Source organism: Triplophysa rosa, linkage group LG22, assembly GCF_024868665.1.
Source record: "Triplophysa rosa linkage group LG22, Trosa_1v2, whole genome shotgun sequence".
NCBI classification, from domain to species: domain Eukaryota; kingdom Metazoa; phylum Chordata; class Actinopteri; order Cypriniformes; family Nemacheilidae; genus Triplophysa; species Triplophysa rosa.
In genome coordinates this window covers 20,563,950-20,585,589 of record NC_079911.1, presented here as the reverse complement: position 1 = coordinate 20,585,589, position 21,640 = coordinate 20,563,950, and the positions used below count along the sequence as shown (strand labels likewise).

General features: G+C 42.4%; 1 protein-coding gene across 1 annotated transcript; it reads right to left on the bottom strand.

The window, feature by feature from the left end:
* Positions 1-9,242: 9,242 nt before the first annotated feature.
* Positions 9,243-16,490, bottom strand: dact3a (dishevelled-binding antagonist of beta-catenin 3a). The gene is made up of 4 exons (XM_057321146.1): positions 16,045-16,490; positions 13,248-13,365; positions 12,312-12,431; positions 9,243-11,321 (listed from the first exon to the last, which is right to left on the bottom strand). Exons 1-4 carry the CDS (start codon positions 16,228-16,230, stop codon positions 10,015-10,017), a joined length of 1,731 nt encoding a protein of 576 aa, XP_057177129.1. The 5' UTR covers positions 16,231-16,490; the 3' UTR covers positions 9,243-10,014.
* Positions 16,491-21,640: the final 5,150 nt, after the last annotated feature.

The following is a 21,640-nucleotide window of genomic DNA, read 5'->3' as shown; positions in this document are numbered from 1 at the left end:
AAGTGAAAAGCTAAGGCCCTTTCCAGTCGTATGGCAAACCTATCTAATCTACTGCCTATTAGACGTCACTCTGAGAATGACGGGGGTAAAAAACAAAAAACAGTTACTATGAAATTAGCACTTTTGAACATCCGTTCACTAAAAAACAAATCCTTTTTGGTTAATGACCTCATCACCAGTTACAACCTGGACTTCATGTTTGTAAATGAAACTTGGTTAGATGATAGCTGTAGTGCTACAATCCTCAATGAATCTGCCCCCCCAAACTTGACTTTGATAAATGTCTGCAGAGCTATTAGAGGAGGTGGAGGAATAGTTGCTCGATTTAAAGATCTCTTTCAATGCAAGCAAGTGTCAATTGGTGACTACCTGTCCTGTGAATACTTGAGTATTGCTTTAAAAGGTGCACCACGCATTCTGTTTACAATTATTTACAGACCTCCCAAATATCCCCAGTCTTTGTTGATGACTTTTCACAACTGCTATCAGCTATCTCCTCAGAATCTGACTGCTTTGTTATTGCTGGAGATTTTAATATTCATGTAGACAAGACAGAAAACAACACTGCAAATGAACTCTTAAATGTTTCAACACTTTTGATCTGATCCAGCATGGGCACGTCCCACACACAATCATCTGGATCTAAACATTTCATCCACTATTATTAGAGATGTGGCGCTGTCTGATCATTTCTGTATTCTCTTTGATATATCAATCAGTCCTGCCACTGAAGATAGACCCGTCTCTGTAAAAAAGAGATTCATAAATGAGAACACTAGTGAGCTATTTATGAATGCTATGTTTTTGTCATCAAATATATCTGCAGACTCTATGGATGTTCTCCTCGATAGCTTTAATGCAAAAGTAAAAAATGCTATGGATGCCATTGCTCCAGTAAAGGTCGAGGCGAAAACTGGCAGGCGTAAAGCACCCTGGAGAAACACACCAGCAGTACAAAGCATGAAAAGAACTTGCAGAAAAGCCGAGCGCATGTGGCGAAAAACAAAGCTTGAAGTTCACTATGACATCTATAAAGACAGTCTGCGTGCCTTCAATGTTGACTTAGGCAAAGCTAGACAGAACTTTTTCTCTAACATTATAAACTGCAACAAATAACACTCGCACTCTTTTTGCAACTGTAGAGAGACTAACAACATCCACCCCCCTCCCCGAGTCAAGTTCCCAGGGAAATGCTGTCTGAGGACAAATGCAATGGGTTTGCAACTTGTTTCCTTGAGAAGATCAATAATATCAGAATGGAAATCAGCAAAGCTCCATGCGGCAGTCAGGTCAGTCTGACTTCAGTACAACAACATCAGAAATTAGTAACTCTGTCTGAATTTCAGACAATTGATCACAAAACCTCGGAGGAAACGGTACAGCATCTTAAAGCGTCAACTTGCAGCCTTGACACACTTCCCACATCCTTTTTCAAAAGTGCGTTTAACTGTTTGGAAGCAGATCTCCTAAAAATAGTAAATACCTCACTGCTCTCAGGAACTGTCCCAGAGTCCCTAAAAACTGCAGTTGTCAAACCTCTAGTAAAAAAGAGCAATCTAGACCAAACCTTACTGTCTAACTACTACAGACCAATATCAAATCTTCCCTTTATAGGCAAGATCATTGAAAAGGTTGTCTTCAATCAGCTGACCAAATTCTTGAACTCAAATGGCTACCTGGACAATTATCAGTCTGGTTTCCGTCAGCATCACAGCACAGAGACAGTGCTCAGAGCTGGGAAACTGGGTAGGGCTTTCTGGGTCGGTACTTAAATGGTTCAGGTCATACCTTAAAGGCAGAGGTTACTATGTGAAATAGGGGTGTAACAGTTCAAATTACTCACGGTTCGGTTTGTGTCACGGTTTTAGGGTCACGGGTTCGGTTCGGTTTGTGCTATGTTCAGGGAAAAGGGACTACTGACAAATAAAAATAAGAACAAATAATCAAGTTACAAGTAACAGCACTGTGATACGTTCACAAGAGTCATGAAGGAAGAGGTCGGGGTCGGGTTGACTACTGCTGGAAGTACTCTTTATTTTCACACTTCTCTCCATAAGACGTCGCGCCACACGCGCTTTAAACATAAACACAAACTAACAAGCAGTCTCCCTACTTGAAGATTCTCGTACTCCTCTCGGCTTCAGTAGCTCCAGCAGTAGTCGCGTGGGTCTCTCTCTCTCCCCGGCTTCTGCTTCCACGCTGGCTTTATACTTCCCCTCGCCAATTACTAGAATGGAACACAGGAGTTTGTCATTTGCACTCGCCCCATTTACTCACCGCTCGTCTCCCAGCTCTTTCTCCCGCTGCAGACCTCGCTGAACCACGCCCCCCTTGCCACAAGCACCAATAAAACAACAGAGCAAAGCAGAAAATAAAATAAGATACTGTACATACGTATACCTTTTAAGGTAGAAATGGATTAAAGTAATCAAATAAAACATAACATTGCATATGTAGAAATGAAATAAAGATGAATCATAATTGAAGTTACATAAGCTATTGAGTCACAAGCAGTGAGTGATTTCCTTGACTTTGAACAGACAGCAGGAATATGCTGCTGTCGCTTTAAGAGGAATGAAACCCATCCAGTACACTGATACTGTATTTCGTCTGTTTCGTCCGTTCACTTAAGACATAACTACTATGTTTGTTAAGATACTGGACAAGAGGGGCATGTTGACCTACTTCATGTGTGAATTTGTCCGTTTAAGCGCTTCAAAGACAACTCAATATTTGCGCCATGTCTGAGACGTTCCTTGCGCGCGCTTCGGGTCTTCTCACAGCGAGTTTTCTTCTGCATCATCTTGCACTTAAATGTTTAAATTGACAAGGCTTGAATGAGTGTCGTTTAAACAGCAACATGTGCTGTTCAGGTCTCGGCCCGGTTGCATAAAGCACCTTAAGTTTTTCCCTTAAGTATGACACTTAAGGGGTGATTTTCCTTTATCAAAGACAATAGGAGAAACTTATAAGTAAAACTTAGGTATACTTAAGGACACACTTAAGGGAAAATTACACTTAAGGTGCTTTATGCAACCGGGCCCTCACCTGCACTCGCGCTCACAACACCCGGGTGATGAAAGCATAAATGACTGGTCATATTACAGCATACGTCAATCCTATTGAAATTTCTCTACGTTATTTGATTTGTTGTAGGTATTAAATGTGTATCCATCGACAAACATACATTAGCTGAACTTTGTCAGTCTGTTTTACGCATTATAATTTCTAATGAACCATATTATAAATGCGTCGGCTGAACCGTTGGTGGAGAACCGTGCGGTTCAATTTTTACAGAGAACTGTTACACCCCTAACATAGGCAACCATAAATCTGACTGGACACCCGTGACTTGTGGTGTTCCACAGGGCTCAATTCTCGCTCCGCTCCTCTTCAATCTGTATATGCTCCCACTTGGCCAAATAATGAAAAAGTACCAAATTTAGGGCTGTGCAATTAATCGAGAATTAATCGTAATCATCAATTTTGGCCTTCAACAATTACAAAAACAAAATAATCGAGGTAAAACGATTATTGTGCCACATTCCATTTTGCAAGGATCCTCTCTTTTCTTGTGGTATAAATCCACAGCGCACCCCCTTCTTTTACAGTGGTTCAGCTGTGCTATTTCTTTACATTTATTTTTCAGTTGAATTCACAGTTTAAAAGCAAAATTATTTATTTTCTATGTCGTTTTAAAAGTTAATGAGTAATCGTGTTAAATAATCGGGATCTCAATATTGGCCAAAATAATCATGATTATGTTTTTTGTCATAATCGAGCAGCCCTAACCAAATTGCCCCCCACAGCTATGCAGATGACACTCAGATCTACCTAACCCTCTCACCCAATGACTACAGGCCTATTGACTCTCTCTGCCAGTGCATTGATGAAATTAACAGCTGGATGTGTCAAAACTTCCTTCAGTTAAAGAAAGACAAAACTGAAGTCATTGTATTTGGTAACAAGGATGAAAATTTTGGTGTCATTTTAGAGTCTGACCTTAGTTTCTCAGCAGTCATGTCAAAGCAATAAGCAAATCAGCGTACTTCCATCTCAGAAGCATAGCCAGAATCAGATGTTTTGCCTCAAACCAAGATTTAGAGAAACTAGTTGATGCTTTCATCACCAGCAGGGTGGATTACTGTAATGGACTCCTTACAGGGCTTCCCAAGAAGACCATCAGACAGCTGCAGCTCTACAGAACACTGACCAGAACCAAACAATCTGAGCTCATCACTCCAATCCTCGGGTCTCTACACTGGTTACCAGTTACTTTTATAATCAACTTCAAAGTATTATTAACTGTCTATAAATCACTCAATGGTCTAGGACCTAAATACATTTCATTATGCTTATTGAATGTAAACCAAACAGACTTCTCAGATCATTAGGATCAAGTCAGTTAGAGATAACAAGGGGTCACTCCAAACAAGGCGAGTCAGCGTTTAGCCATCGCGCCACCCGTAGCTGGAATCTGCTTCCAGATGACATCAGACGTTCACCAACAGTAGAATCCAGATTAAAACACACTTGTTTAGCTGTGCATTCACAACCTGAGCACTGTACTGTTTACATCAACTGCACTTCTATTTCTCATTTCTTTTTCTTTTGTTCTTATTCTTTTATATACACACTCACATTTTTAATCAATTTTATTGCTGTTTTGTTGTTTCTTAAAATCTAAAGATCTTGTTATCTTAAAAATCTGTATTTGTGATCTTAAATCATTTGCATTTTAAAGATACGTCTTATTTCTCTTTGTCAATCATTTTATGTAAAGCACTTTGATGCACTTGTGTATGAAATTTGCTATAAATAAACTTGCCTTACCTACTTGACTAATGTTATCAAATGAGACTTTATTGTTACCATAACAATCGCCCAACACAACAAGAGCAATGACACGTTGTTTACAATATTTACAAATGTTCATTGAGAAACTTCTCAAAATAATAAAGTGATACAATGAAACACAACCATATCTCTCCACAACTAACACAAGTCAAATTTAACCAAACAACTCTTCTCCAATAACGTTCAAACAATTTACTGCACACAATCAATCTTAGCACGAAACAACATTTAAATAAAATTGTCAAACGATTGCAGTTCACTCACTCTGCTTTGATCAGATTCATCCACAATATCCCCAGTGTTTCATTTGCAGCTTCATATAATCTCAATGGACATAAATGATCGTTTAGAAAGTTTGCAAATCATTTCTCATCGGCTGCAGTTTTGTGAAGATAAAAGATGTGCTCGAGTTCACGCGCCGCTGCGCAGACCGAACGGAGTATGACGTCACCGTATCGCGAGACTTTATCTTTTTGTCAGATTGTCAAACGTAAGTGCACTTTAAAAAAATGTGATTAGAAATATATATTTGATATATTATTTCTGTATTATTAGATTTTTTTGCATTTTTTAAAAGGGTTTATTAAGCTTAAACAACAACTAAAAATAGTAAAGTCTGAATAAACACTGTCTTCGCAAAATAATATCAAGCTGTTTATTTGTTTATCTGTATTTTAGTATTTTTTTTCATAATATTTGTTTATATTTTCCTCATAGAGTTTGTGGCTTTGATAGAGCAGTTTCTTTATGATACAGATCAAACTTGGCCTTTTTCTCAATAAAAGTCAATAAAAGATTTGGGTAACTTCTCGTCTTCCCACATATTGTATGAAAAATATTTAATCTTTAAATCTTTTACCAGCTCTCTGAATTATTTTACATGTTTTTTTACATCGAGTCTGGGTGGATGTTTGTTATTTGTATGAACACAAGGAGGCAGCAAAGCACAAAATATGAAAGTTATGCTTTGATATTGAAATGTTAGTTTGTATTCGCTGTTATGACAGATTGTGGACCTGATGAAAAACAAAACAGTTTAGTATTTCACTAATAGCTAAAGTAAGCAGTGAAACAGCAGCACTTTATTGCTTCATGTAGACTAAACATCTGCAGGCCGATGTTTCCACTGACTTAAATTTCACATTCTCTTGTGATTTATTCATCTGAGGCTTGAGTCGGGTTTCATCTGTTCATTATTTGTGTTGTAGAGGATTATTGTAATGAGTGCAGCTGTCAATCATATGACAGACTCCTCCTCCTGCTGTACTGGGAGAGGGGCAGAGAGAGACTGACTGGGTGGGATGAGGATTAACTGTCTGAAGTGAGTGACCCCAGAAACTCCCTTTGTATGTGTCTCTCTCTCTGGTTGTCTGGCAGAACTCCCAGACTGTGGTATGAAGCTGTCAAAGTCAACCAGCAACAAACAACACCAACTCACTCCTGTTGAGAAGAAACACAGAAGAGAGACAACACTGGAGATGTGATGTTGGGCCGAGAGATGTTGAGTTTAGGGCGTGTGGTGTTGGGCTGTAGAGATGTTGGGTTTAGGGTGTGTGGTGTTGGGCTGTAGAGATGTTGGGTTTAGGGCGTGTGGTGTTGGGCTGGAGAGATGTTGGGTTTAGGGTGTGTGGTGTTGGGCTGGAGAGATGTTGGGTTTAGGGTGTGTGGTGTTGGGCTGGAGAGATGTTGGGTTTAGGGTGTGTGGTGTTGGGCTGGAGAGATGTTGGGTTTAGGGTGTGTGGTGTTGGGCTGGAGAGATGTTGGGTTTAGGGTGTGTGGTGTTGGGCTGGAGAGATGTTGGGTTTAGGGTGTGTGGTGTTGGGCTGGAGAGATGTTGGGTTTAGGGTGTGTGGTGTTGGGCTGGAGAGATGTTGGGTTTAGGGTGTGTGGTGTTGGGCTGGAGAGATGTTGGGTTTAGGGTGTGTGGTGTTGGGCTGGAGAGATGTTGGGTTTAGGGTGTGTGGTGTTGGGCTGGAGAGATGTTGGGTTTAGGGTGTGTGGTGTTGGGCTGGAGAGATGTTGGGTTTAGGGTGTGTGGTGTTGGGCTGGAGAGATGTTGGGTTTAGGGTGTGTGGTGTTGGGCTGGAGAGATGTTGGGTTTAGGGTGTGTGGTGTTGGGCTGGAGAGATGTTGGGTTTAGGGTGTGTGGTGTTGGGCTGGAGAGATGTTGGGTTTAGGGTGTGTGGTGTTGGGCTGGAGAGATGTTGGGTTTAGGGTGTGTGGTGTTGGGCTGGAGAGATGTTGGGTTTAGGGTGTGTGGTGTTGGGCTGGAGAGATGTTGGGTTTAGGGTGTGTGGTGTTGGGCTGGAGAGATGTTGGGTTTAGGGTGTGTGGTGTTGGGCTGGAGAGATGTTGGGTTTAGGGTGTGTGGTGTTGGGCTGGAGAGATGTTGGGTTTAGGGTGTGTGGTGTTGGGCTGGAGAGATGTTGGGTTTAGGGTGTGTGGTGTTGGGCTGGAGAGATGTTGGGTTTAGGGTGTGTGGTGTTGGGCTGGAGAGATGTTGGGTTTAGGGTGTGTGGTGTTGGGCTGGAGAGATGTTGGGTTTAGGGCGTGTGGTGTTGGGCTGGAGAGATGTTGGGTTTAGGGCGTGTGGTGTTGGGCTGGAGAGATGTTGGGTTTAGGGCGTGTGGTGTTGGGCTGGAGAGATGTTGGGTTTAGGGTGTGTGGTGTTGGGCTGGAGAGATGTTGGGTTTAGGGTGTGTGGTGTTGGGCTGGAGAGATGTTGGGTTTAGGGTGTGTGGTGTTGGGCTGGAGAGATGTTGGGTTTAGGGCGTGTGGTGTTGGGCTGGAGAGATGTTGGGTTTAGGGCGTGTGGTGTTGGGCTGGAGAGATGTTGGGTTTAGGGCGTGTGGTGTTGGGCTGGAGAGATGTTGGGTTTAGGGTGTGTGGTGTTGGGCTGGAGAGATGTTGGGTTTAGGGTGTGTGGTGTTGGGCTGGAGAGATGTTGGGTTTAGGGTGTGTGGTGTTGGGCTGGAGAGATGTTGGGTGTGTGATGTTCGACTGGGATGTCTGTAAAATCTCATCAGAATGTCCGTGTTGTGAGCAGAAATAGGTCAGTTCTGCAGTTTCTCTCTTTTTGTTTGGCTGCTCTCGTCTGCTCTAATGGAAGCCAGATGTGCTGTAGGATCCATTAATACGTCTCTTTCTCTTTTCATTTCTTCGTCTTCCTCTCTCACAGGAAATGCTCCGGGTTTTTGGCCCTGTAGGGAACATGCCTGTGTAACCACCTCCAGATGGAAACACACGCACACAGGCAGCTTTTTCTTTCTTTCTTTGGTTGTGTGAGGTTGGTGTGTGCTCTTTGTCTCTCTGGACTGTTGTTCAGTTGTGTCCACTGATCCCTGATCTCATTTCTCATCTTTTCTCTTTACAGCCGCTGGTCAGCACTGCTCTATATAGGTAGATCAACAAAATTATATTAGACACAAGAGCTTGCCAAACTCAGCATGATGAAGCTAGTCAGATCGGTCGGATCAGAATGAGCACTGAACACACAGCACTATAAAAATGATCACACTGGAAAGTTTCTTCATGTTTTTCAAATGAGAAACTAGTATTTCGTCTTATTTGAAAATTTTCTTATTGAGTTTTTGTACATGTACAGAATGAAGTTCAGTTCACACAGCCTGCCTTAGTGCTGGAAAGTGAAAGAGCTAAAGAGACTAAACTCTTGAATTCCTCCAGTAGTTTGTTGATGGAGCACACGGCTGTCAGGATCTCGTGTATGGGCTCTTTAAATACTTTCACATGAAGAGACGGGGAGAGAGAGTGCTGCTCCAGCTGGACTTCATTACTCTCTCTCTCTCTGTGTGTGTGTGTTTATGTGAATGTGCATTCCTGCAGTCAGACTGGAAACACAGAAGCGTTCACAGAAATGTCTAGCGACTCCACAGCAGTTCAACTTTAACACAATAAACACTGACGCTTATTCAACTCAACATTTCTGCCACTTACGCTGTGTTACCTGAAGATTTCTACATTCAAACACATGAGGAAATCATAAAAGAATATCTATGAGAAGATCTCAGAAATCTCTACATTCATAATACTACTGATCATCTTTACCGACAAACATGAGGTCACTGTATAATGAAAATACTTTGATCATTTACTCATTCTTATATTCATCCAAATCAGGATGTAGTGAAATCACACAGTTTCTCTGTTCTGAAAACAGTAAAAGCAGACAGTGATCAGGAGCTTTAAGTATTAATATAATATAATATATAATATTGTTTCTTCTACAGAAACTCAAATGCGATCTTTAAACGCATTTTTGTAAGTTCAGATGATCAGGATGATTAAATGATGACAGGATCTTCAGAATTTAATGTCTTCAGTAATATCTCTTCTGCTAATAACTTTGACTTTTATACACGAATATAAACTTTATTTGGTGCTGCGCCTGCTTGTGAACATGAAACACACAATATTCACAAACAAAGAACAGAGCAGAGGTTTACAGCTCTTGATCCTCAGAGTATCAGATCTTTATTTACAGATTACATTCATAAAGACAATCAGCCATCATGAGACATCATCATAAACACGTGTGTGCGTGTGTCTGATGTCATGTCAAGTTAAAATAGTTTTAAAAGTCATGTTACATTCATAATAAAGTCCTGATGTGTTCTCATATAGTTAGTAAAATAAATAAATAAAGGAATAATCATTTAAGTTCTTTGTGTGTGTGTGTGTACTGGTATGCATCACTGTGTGAGGAAAAAATGTCCCCACAAAGATAGTAATACCAGTAGATTTTGACCTTGTGGGGATAGAAGGACCTTGTCCCCATGAGGGAAAACAGCTTATAAATCCTACAAAATGATATTTATTGAAAATTAAAAACTGCAGAAAGGTTTGTGTGATTATTAGGTTTAGGTGTTGGGTTAGGGGATAGAATATATCATAAGCCTGATATATCAATGGATCAATGGAATGTCCCCATAAAACACAGAAACCCGTGTGTGTGTGTTAGGGTTAGGGAAAATTCTGAATGAAGTTCATGAAATGGGACTGATTTTAAACAAGGCCCGCCCCAGATGAAATGACAGGAGCAGGAATGAACTGAACAGAAGAAGAACGGAGAATGTAGTGTTTCAGATAATCTATTAAATATAATGAAATGGATCTGCATAACACAAGTGACAACTCGTCTCACACGGTGGTCATGACTTTGAGAGATCCAGTTCGGAATCGCAGGATCTTTTTTTTGAGCGCATGAGACGCTTTGATCTTGACGAAGGCTTTGGGCTGCGGTGAGGTTCCGGCGGGTGGAGAGGGCGGTGCCAGCTGCGGGGGGAGCTGCTGTGGCCACACCAACCCCCCGCTCTCATCAGAGTCACTGGAGAGAGAGCTGGACCCCGGCGACTCCGCCTCGCTCAGACTGGACTCAGACTCTCCCGCGACGGGGTCCGGCAGGCACAGAGGGGCGCGCTGAGGGTATTCGGCACGGAGGTGAGGCTGATGATGGTGCTGCGACGGCTGGCTGTAAACGCAGGGAGGAGGGGCGGGTCTAGGTTTGCGGGAGCGCCTGATTGGTTGTTCGGGAGGAGGCTCGGCTTCATCCTGACTCAGCTCCAGCGTGGAGCGCCATCGGCGGTGACCGGAGGCTCCTGGCGGGCGGCGTGTTTTGGGCTGAACGCTTCGGCTGGCGTCCCGCTCCACCGTGTTATATTTGCGCTCTGAGACTCGCTGGCCCAGTAAACTGTTCTCTGATTGGGCGCGACAGGCTTTTCGGCCCGGCTTCTTCGACGTGACCTTTTCTTCTGTGAAGCGACACTTCTTCTGGGCGGCTCTGGTCTTCGCCGGGACCCTCTCAGGGGAGTACGTGCCGCGGGCGGGTTTTGGGGTGACGTGCGCCCGCTGGGGCGTGGCTCTGGTTTGAGCGTGACAGGGCTGTGCTGGGATATACTGACCGTTCACCAGCTGCTCATCAGAGGAGGCCGAGCGGGGCGGCGGGTAACCCTGGAAATGTTGCGGCGATTCGGTTTCGCTGCTGCTGGGGTCCAAAGCGGCACACGGAAAATCCAGCGAGGTAGAGCGAATCCCAGCAAGGGCGGGTTTGGGGTAACGGACGTGCTGCTCGTCGTCCAGACCGCGACGGCTCCACGCGTGTCTCTCTGGACTGGGCGAGGACTTGGACCGCTCAGGGCTGTAGGGTGACTCTTTATAAGCCTGTCGGACCACCCCTCTGGTCTCAGGTCCCAGGCTGGTCCGAGGTTTATTAGGTCTGAGAGAAAGAGAGCGGCGCTGGATCAGACTGAGGATGAACGTCTCCACGCGCTGAGCCTTTCTGTAGTCCTCTGCTGTGGGGTCTTCGTCTGCGGACCGCCAGGACCATAGCTCATCTTCCCCGAGGCCCTCTGTGATGCCCTCCAGCGGGGGGTGGGGTGCAGAGAGAGAGCGAGGGACCACTGCTCGCATCCCACTGTTCCCATCACGATCAACAGCAAACACATCACCTACAAACAGAGACAAACACACACAGCTCAACATCTGAAATAATACCACACACAACCACATCATCAACATGAATAACAGTGCGTGTGTTTACTTCACTCATCAATTCTGACGGTTTTATAATCATACATTGATTAGATACATTGGTGTGTGTGTGTTTGTGTGATTGTGTGTGTAGTGATGCATACTAACCAGAACACCACACAAACTTAAAAAACATAAGCACTCATGAATTTCTGTGTGCGTGTGTGTCTGTCTGTGCGTGTGTGCGCGTGTGTCTGTGTGTGTGTGCATGTGGGAAGGGTAAACCCTACGGTATGGGGACAAAATGTCCCCACAAAGATGGCAATATCCAAAACCCTTGTCCTTGTGGGGACATTTTTTGGTCCCCATGAGGAAACAAGCTTATAAATCATACAGAATGAACTTTAGTGTAAATGTAAAAGAGCAGACAGTTGTGTGTGATTGTTAGGGTTAGGGGTAGGGAATATGATATACAGTTTGTACAGTATAAAAACCATTGCGTCTATGGAATGTCCCAATAAAACATGGAAACCCAACATGTGTGCGTGTTTGTGTGTGTGCACGTGTGTGTGTGTGTCTGCCTGTGTGTGTGTGTGTGTGTGTGTGTGTGTGTGTGTGTGTGTGTGTGTGTGCGTGTGTGTTCTCTAACACAGAGGGTCTTTCTCTCAGCGTCTCATGACTACACTGAAGACTCTGTGTGATTTCTGAAGTCTCTAATTTAACCATTTCACATTTAACCAACCAGAAAAGAAAAACAGTTCTGAATTTTGAGCCGTCCATTGCAGACGGTGAGCCAAATCCACTTGATCTTCATTTCTCATCACAGATTATATCTGTGTGCTGAATGAACTTCCATCTGTGTGAATTTAACATATTTATTCATGTTCAACTATGTGTGAAAGTATATATATAGAGAGAGAGAGAGAGAGAGAGAGAGAGAGAGAGAGGTGGAGTAGTGATCCACTCACCAGCAGATTTGGGTCTCTCTGTGAGGTGGACACTGTGAGCGGACCACTGAGAGATCTCACTGAGACCAGACGAGTCCAACACACTGACTGAAGACTGAGCTTCAATCTGTTCACACAAACCTGACACACACACACACACACACAGTCAGACAGGAAGAGAGAATGTGATAATGACAAGCTAACTGTACATTGTTCTACTTATGAAACAACAGAGAAACAAACTGATAAATTCAATTAATTCAATTGAATACTGGATTCTGATTGGCTGGAAGCTGTCCAGTAAAACTGTTTAATGTTTTTTCCCGTCTCATTTTCCCGTCCTGCACCATGTTGTTTAAATAGCAAATGCATTTGCGCCCATGGACGTGCTGGTCTAAAAAAGAGGTGTGTTGTTGGCGCGCTGCTATTTTGAGGAACTGAAAATAAACTGCGCCGTAGACCAACTCAAACCTGGTCTAAAGTCTAAAGTCAACAGCGCAATAAGTTTTGTTATCTAAAGAGCGCGTTAGTAGAAAATGCGCCTCTGGGCGGGTCCACAACGCGCGTTCACTTTGCTTATTACACAGAGGGAAGCGCAGCAGCACACAAACATGGTTAAATATGAAACAATAAAACATTAAAATGTAAAAGATTATTATTGTGTATAGATATATAAAAAATTTGGCTTGTCCTGTAGATGGTCTGCTCGCGCGCTTTAACCTTGCACCCCGTCTTTGCTCTTGCAAATTCCGCCGTGTAAATAGTGAATCCGCCATGAGCGCATCTAGCTCTTAAAGGGAATGGGAGATGAGCCCAAAACACACCCATGACTCATCATGAGAATAGGGACAACCCTTTTAGACCATGCGTCCGGGTGTGCGACCGTTTTCCAGTCGTTAAAGTAGCAAAAGTGGATTTTAGACCATGCGCGTATGGCCCTGAAGGTATGTGCAGTACCCGAGGAATGCTGAGGGTCTCCAGCGTCTGTAGGGGGCTCCACTGAGCTGCTGTCTGTATCCACCCTCAACTCTCCAACCTGATGCTGTAGAATGTTCATCAGACTCCAGGAGGTGTCCTGATAACACACACACACATTAAACCCCATTCTGTGATCTTACGTGATGCAACTGTTAAATATGAGCACAGTATTTAAAGAGATTGTTGCTAGGTAACAGCAATGACACTCATAGATTCATTGATATATTGAGAACATTAAATCAATCATTAGAGTCCATTGCTGACAGTAAACTCAAGACACCATGACGCTGATGAATGTATCTCAGTGTGTGGAGTGAATCTGGTTCTTCACACTGAATTTGTCCACAATACTCTAACACACTCTGCTGCTGCTGGATGATTAAAACATACTACACGACAGAAAACAACAACACAACACACAGTAGTGAACACACTTCACTGTCAAATCAACACCATCCATTCATTTATATACAGAGTGATGCTCGTGTTCACTCAAGATCATGATGTTGTGTGTGTGTGTGTGTGCGTGCGTGCGTGCGTTTGTTTGGTATGGGGGTTGCTGATGGTTCCTGGGCCCCCTAAATAAGATCATCCACTGAGCTTGTTAGTTTAACCTGACACACACACACACACACACACGCACACGCGCACACGCACACGCACACGCACGCACGCACGCACACACACACACGCACACACACACACACACACACACACACACACAGGCTTTGGTTGACTATCCCCGTGGGGACAGTCCATAGGCGTAATGTTTTTATACTGTACAAACTGTATATTCTATCCCCTATCCCTAACCCTATCCCTAAACCTAAAGATCATAGAACACTTTTTGCATTTTTAGATTTGTAAAAAATATTGTTCTGTACAATTTATAAGCTTTTGTGCCCATGAGGACCTCAATTTTGGTCCCCACAGTGACACGAGTCCCCATGTGTTGGTGTGTATTCAGGTTTAGGTCCCCACCGGGATATACAAACATGAACACACACACACACACGCACACACACGCGCATGTTGGGTTTCCATGTTTTATGGGGACATTCCATAGACGCAATGGTTTTTATACTGTACAAACTGTGTATCATATTCCCTCCCCCTAACCCTAACAATCACACACAACTGTCTGCTCTTTTACATTTACACAAAAGTTCATTCTGTATGATTTATAAGCTTGTTTCCTCATGGGGACCAAACAATGTCCCCACAAGGACAAGGGTTTTGGATATTGCCATCTTTGTGGGGACATTTTGTCCCCATACTGTAGGGTTTACCCTTCCCACACACACACACACACACGCACACACACCGTCATGGAAACAGCGGGACCACCCTCATGAGATTTAATCAATCAGAGACAGCAGTTCAATCTCATCAATTATTTATTGACTGCTATACACCAGAACCACAACACATGCACACACACACAATCAAACAATACTTAACAGATAAAAAAAAAATAATAATATTACATTTTTTAAATTACTAAGACAGGGTCAAAATTACATACAAAATCTCTTGAACATCTCAAATGTTAACAATGAGCTGAAATGGAGATCTTCTCAGATATTTCTCCTGTGAAAGTAATCACACACACACACACGTACGCGAACAAAAGATATATGATTTTTCATACATGTGTGTCTATAGAACACACAAGATGACGTAAAGAACGCTGGTCCAGAAGAACTTCATGTTTCAGTTGTTTAACACTGCACAAACATTTAAACAAAATACAATGAACAACAATGTTATAAGCAAATCATTTATTTATATGTAAACACATAAAAATCCCTTGACTGATGACTGGATGACAGTGAAGTTTGTGAGATCTGCTCTATAAACAGCATCATCTCTGCGCATCATTTAACCTTCTGCTCTTATCAATGAATCACAGTCAGGCACTTATTATTATTATGTCACCGGCATCTGAACACCAGACCAGACCATTACAACAGAACCCATCAATCAGAGTAGAGCTCAGGGCTGTACAACAACCCCCCCCACCCCCACCCCACAGAGAGACCACCATCACTACACCAACACTCATAACACTTGTGTTTACACACACACACACACACACACACACACACACACACACACACACACACACACACACACACACACACACACACACACACAGCTGTTGTCTCAGGTCAGACTGCTGTCAGAAGTGTGATACCAGGAATAAAGACTATGGTACGTGTTGTGGTGTGTTGTGTGTGTGTGTGTGTGTGTGTGTGTGTGTGTGTGTGTGTGTGTGTGTATCTCTTCAGAGCCTCAGTTATGACACACAGAATAAAAATAAATCTCATCAGGAGAAGAGAGACAGATTCAGATGTGGAATGATTTTATTAGCCGGTCTTGTTCTCTTTTAGTGATGTGAAACCAGTTTTCAGTTACTGGTTTAACTGGGAGTTATAAACATCAGCTTTGACTGGGACTCACATCCACACATTTACTCACAACTTTGACCCGATATATAATTACTGTAATATCCTACAGTACTTTATATAGTTTGCTATAGTCAATACCGTATCCTACAGTATACGTCATGTGATCTAGTACAACAGTAAAGAAAAACATATGAACCATAATGTGAGTCTTTGCGTCTAATGATGAATGTGATTCAAGTTTATATTCACCGACAGACTGTGACTGACAAAAGTGAAGAAAACAATGAAGCGGTTTAAAAACCTCTTTCTCACTTTAGACTCGTGAATAAACTCGCTGTCCGAAGAGGCTGAAACGGACGTCTTACCGGCGGGCGTCTCGGGCTGCAGTCGTCGTGCGTCCGGATCGGGCTGTCGGGCGCGTGCAGCGCGAGCGCGCGACTGATGAGCGTCTCGTGCCGCTGCTTGAGCATCTCGAGCTCATATATCCCCGCTAGACTGAGCTCGAGCCGCCGCTTCCGTCGCCCGCGCTCCAGCGACAACAAACGATACATCACTCACGAGAGAACGCGCGCGGCAGATCTTCATGAAGAGGATTCGTGATTCATGATCAAATCCCGCGAGTTTGAGACGCTCCTCTCTCCTCACGCGCTGCGCCTGGACTCGCTCTCAGCTGTCAAGAGCTCATTAGCATATTCGACCTTTTCCGCTTTTCATTGGCTACAGATTTTACTTTGTGAATTCATCCTTTAAGTGTCTCCTCCCCCTTAGGACGCATATTCATTTAAACGAGTTAAAACCAGCTCAGTCAGTCATTTAAGCGATATTTGTGTTTAAACATTTTATTTGACATTTATCTGTGTTGTTGAGTGGTATGACCGCTTTATGTGCTGTATGTGCTGAGGAAAAGTTCTCAATTACAGAGAAATATTGCCAGAGTGTAAGTTATTACGCATCAAATGAATAATTAACAAACAAGAACGTCAAGATTTCCCTGACCGACCCAACGAAGTTGTTCAATTGTGATTTCTTTGATGTTATCGTAGATGTTCTGTTGACTGGTGATTTATCAAATGTTACAGCGCCATCTGCTGAGCATCTCAGCCCTCTGTCACTGCGACGTAGATTCATCAAAATGGTGCGTGTATGCAGCAATAGAATACAACATCAGAGGTGGAAAGTAACGAATTACATTTACTCGCGTTACTGTATGGAGTAGGTTTTTTGTGTACTTGTACTTTTTTAAGTAGCTTTTAAAATCTGTAATTTTACTTGTACTTAAGTATGATTTGTGTGATGTATTGTACTTCGTTATATTTAAAATCGCATCCGTTACTGAGTAAAAAAAATAATGAAAACATTGCAAGGAAAAAAACGCGACCGGAAGTGACTCCAGTGAATAATGGGCGCGAGTTTGTGTCTGCGCCGATACCAGAAGAGCGATGGAGAAGTTAGACATCGGTATAGAGTGTTTTCACGACGCGTCATCAATCCGGAAGTCGGCCATGTTGGAGGCACTCGGACGTAAACAATAGCATGGATTGCACTGTGAATGCGCTACTCAATACACTGTCTACTTGTATATGATGTCTAAACCACGACAGGAACGTGTGGAAGCTGCTAAATCCTACAGAGACGGACTTGGTATGCAGGAACGGGCTCGATGTTTTGAGAAACTAAAGTTGATAGGCGATAAAGATCCTTACGAGCTGGCTCCTTCGTCGTGGACTGACGACCCCACAATTCTTCCTTCTATTTCTTATCCCGACATAGTGAACTACTTAGTTTTTTCGCTAAGCCCCTACACAGCTGAGGACCTTAAATGTTTTGGAGGCATATAACCAGATGGTGTGTGGTTGGGTGAGAGACGAGAGTTGGGTGAGGCACAGCATCAGCTCATCAACGACATGTGTATTGCAAAAAAAATCACCTACCTTGGCTTTCACATTTGGCAGACACTTTTATCCAAAGTGACTTACATTGCATTATACTATACATTTGTTTCTGAGTACACTGTCAGAAAAAATGTGTACCTTTAGGGGTACAATGGCTTGTCACTGGGGCAGTACCCTCAAAGGTACACATATTGTACCTTTCCACATGGATACCCAGACAGCAAGCAACCATTGAATCAATGAATAAAAAAATGGCTGATTTGTGAATGTTAATGGCATTGAATCAATATCACTTTTGCACCTGCAATTAATGTTGAAAAAATGTTGAAATTTCAACAAATCATCATGATTGTGATCAGTGTTTGCTTTAGTTGGGCTCTTGAGTTTAATGCTAAGTTTTCTTTACTGTCTAACACACATGTTGTGGCAAAGAAAACTAAGATCCAGTGGGATCAGAAAATGATTGTTATATCATCACAATGAAGTTCTGTAAATTACTTTTGAGTGTCTTGTGTTTTTAATATGTGAAGGTGGAGTTATGACACAGTTGAAAGAGAATTAAGCAATTTTATGGACAATTTACAGAATAAATGATTTTCACAAAACTGTTACATTTCTGAATCAGTTAGACATGAAGAATCGGTGTATGAATCTCAACAATGGTGACAATTCTTCTTCACAGGGAGGCAGGGACGAAGGTATGTAAATAGTGCTAACAAAATCTGATATTTAGGTAGACCAGTGAAAAATAAAACCTTTTCATCTTTACCCTCAAATGCACTTTGGTCATATGAAGAGGACAATTTTTGCAACTGAATGTTTTCTGTTGTCAGATTTTGAAGTTCAGTGGTCATAGAATCAATAAAGTCACCAGTCATTTCAGTTGGAGTCCCTACACTGCAGATATTATCGCTGACATAGTCACTTGTGGCACAATCATAATCATCTGGTGTGTCCATAAGAAGCAAAGAATGGGCAGCAGCATCCTTGTGTTTCTGCTGGGCTCGATTCACACAACGTTTGTAACGTGATGTCAATGAGTCCTTAGGTTGTTGTGGTTCTTGCTTTCCTCTCATATTAAGGCATGGCTCCCAATCTGGATCATCCTTTTTGTGCAGGTCAGATCTTTTACCTACAATACATTAATAATAAATATAGCTTCATTTACTAAATTTCAGCAACATTTTAAAGAAAATATTTATGTCTTGCACTACTAGAGTAGTTTATGAAATGAAATTATAATCAGATTTTAAGACCGGTATTTAACAAACAGCAACGAAATATTAATATGAGTGTATACTTATTACACTACAAAATTAGTTAATAAATTAGTCCAATTATTCCCCTACCTGACACGAAATGAGAAGAACAAACACGAATGTTATGAAGATTCTTGCCCTGAAAATCCTGGTACAGTTTGGCAATCCACAAATGCCTTCTTTCCTCCGACAGTTTTTTGCACACTTCTCCTTGATTGGTAATAACTTTTAGCAGTCTATAGTACTCCAAATGTTTTTCTCGGTCCGACCGATCAGTACAGCCCAAAACACGACAATAGTTGACCATTTTTATCAGCAAAACCACCGAGTTCCATTCAGTTCAGTCGCATTGTTTACGTCCGAGTGCCTCCAACATGGCCCACTTCCGGATTGATGACGCGTCGTGAAAACACTCTATAGTGCACCTGTCCTAAGGTGAAACCCTACGAACTCTAACTGCTGAAGACAATGAAGTAACCCCCTGGCCATAATTAAGCAACCGTTTCAGCTTTAAAACAGGATTATGGACGCTGTGCAAACTAGCATCTTATAAAAATCCTAATGTGCAAGAATGTAGAGGTAAGATAAATAATATTTGTTTAAATACTGCTCGTACCCTTGTTGCATTGGTGACTAATAAGAAGTTTGAACTGTGTAGTAAAAGTCAAAACGACATTGGATGATAATGCTTTATATTGTAAGTGTTTCATCTCGTTTTGTAGACGCATGGTTCACTAATGTGTCTGCACCACATTTACGCAGTGTGAATGGAACCGAACTGAACAACTTCTGCTTTAATGACATATTTAAACGTGCATCATATGTCTCTCTCTTCTGTAAGCGCGGTGCAAGAAAGTCATAAGAAAATGTGCTTGCTATTTCATGCATTTTGAAAGCCCCACCAGCCCTGGTGTTGTGCCGAAAACAGACTCCCTGCCAAATTATGACTCCCCCATCCCCCACTAACATTAGGTGTTAGGATTAGGTGTGGGGGAGGGGTTAAGATTAGCCAATCCGAGGAGGTCCTGGCTGCAGGATGCAGTACGGGGCGGTGCTACATATGGGGGCGGAGCCCCATGTGGAGCTCCGCTCCCTACGCGTCTCATTGGTTAGTGGCTGGGGTAATATTAAGGGCGGGTCTACGTGTCGTCTCGCCCTAACCTCGCCTTATTGGTTAAACACAAGTAATGACGTCGATTCCTCAGTATGCGTCACTTTCGCTATATCTAGCATCACGGTGAGTGTACGGTCTGTATTTGGGAAGTTTTTTTCATAAGGTTTAATCCCCACGTTTAATGAACTTGATTGTCATTGATAAACAATTGAATAGTTCAGATGCATCACCCTCTAAATGCCACATCATTAACTTGTGATGTTGAGTGAATGTTTTTTATACATAGCAGTTTGCTTCAAAAACTGCTAAATGCCACATTCTGCCCTGTCGGAAATATATGTTATTAATGGATAAAATGCTTGTTTAAAAGAAACGACGTCTGATGGACTCTCCAATTATTAAAGATAAAAAAAATAAGATCACTGTAATGAAACATGTTAACAAATCTGATAAAACTGACGTTCTGTAGCCCACTTATTTCTGTTTGCTGATCCTTGGCATTGCAGGTTTTCCCCGTTTCTCCTTGGTAACATGCATAAAACAGTGTTAACCAAAGGGGAGTGTGAGAAATTGTTAAAGGAATGTACAAGTCAGTGCCCTTTCTGTAAGTACACCAGCATGCCACAGCTGGTGTACTATCACATTAAAAATCCTGCTATATTCGTATACATTTTAATCATTTGTTGTGAATGATGTAATTCAGTAATTGTGTCTGCTTGTTTTTTTTATAGACAAGGAACATTGAAGCTATGTTAGATAAATAATAAGCATGATTGTATAAAGGCAACACACTAAATGTGCGTTCAGACCGCCGCCGTCGAGAGCGTCAAAGTGGCCGGAAGTTATTCATTTTCAATGTGAGCCGGCGGCGAGGAGCGGCGCGGCGCGTCTTGGCCGTTGAGGGCGTCAAGGAGAGTTGAAATCAGGTTAACTTTATGGTAATGAGCTATGACGCGGTTCGGCGGCAACCAATCGGAACGTAGAAGTCCATCGCTTGTGATGATTCCAGAGAAAGCAGCCCTGTAAACTTTGGTTCCGACCACATTAGTTCCCAAGCAAAATGGAGGAGAGGTTGATAACTGCTGTGGCGGGTTTCCCAATCCTATACGACGCGTCCCTGTTTGCGTACAGGGACATAAATTTAAAAAATGATGCGTGGACCAAGGTGTCTGAGATTGTTTGTGTTCCTGGTGAGTTGCCGATGATGTGCATTGACGTTATACATTTTCTGTAAATAAGCGGGAATTTCATGCTAACTTTAGCGCCAGAGCATGCAAAACAGTGTTACTGCTGCAGAATATTAAACTATTTATATGCAACATTTATATGCAACAACAGAACGCTTGTTTTCCAGCGGGAATGAAATTCATTTGCTCAAAATAACACCGCTTTGACCAACTGCTTTAAAGCTAACGTTACACTTCGACCAGGAGAGTTTGTAATGTAGGTTGCACACAAATTGATGTTAATTAAAGACCAAGGCTAGTAAATGTCTCCTATAATGTTGAAATTAGACTAGCACTTAACCATGAACACAAAAGCCACACCACACAAATGGCTTTTAATTGGTTTATTTCGTTAGCAAACGTGTAACTACAATAAAGTTCTTTCCACCGACCAATTTCTTGTGGTCAGTCTGCACAAGATCAACAAGCTTGTTTGCTTTGCGGCCCCTTTAAATACAAGATAAGATTTC

Excerpts from the sequence above, each read along its gene's own strand:
- dact3a (XM_057321146.1), bottom strand. The coding sequence starts at position 16,230 with ATGTATCGTTTGTTGTCGCTGGAGCGCGGGCGACGGAAGCGGCGGCTC. Across the intron at positions 13,366-16,044 it reads GCAGCCCGAGACGCCCGCCG|GACACCTCCTGGAGTCTGAT; the intron begins GTAAGACGTCCG and ends GTGTGTTATCAG. Across the intron at positions 11,322-12,311 it reads AGAGAGACCCAAATCTGCTG|GTGATGTGTTTGCTGTTGAT; the intron begins GTGAGTGGATCA and ends CTCTGTTTGTAG.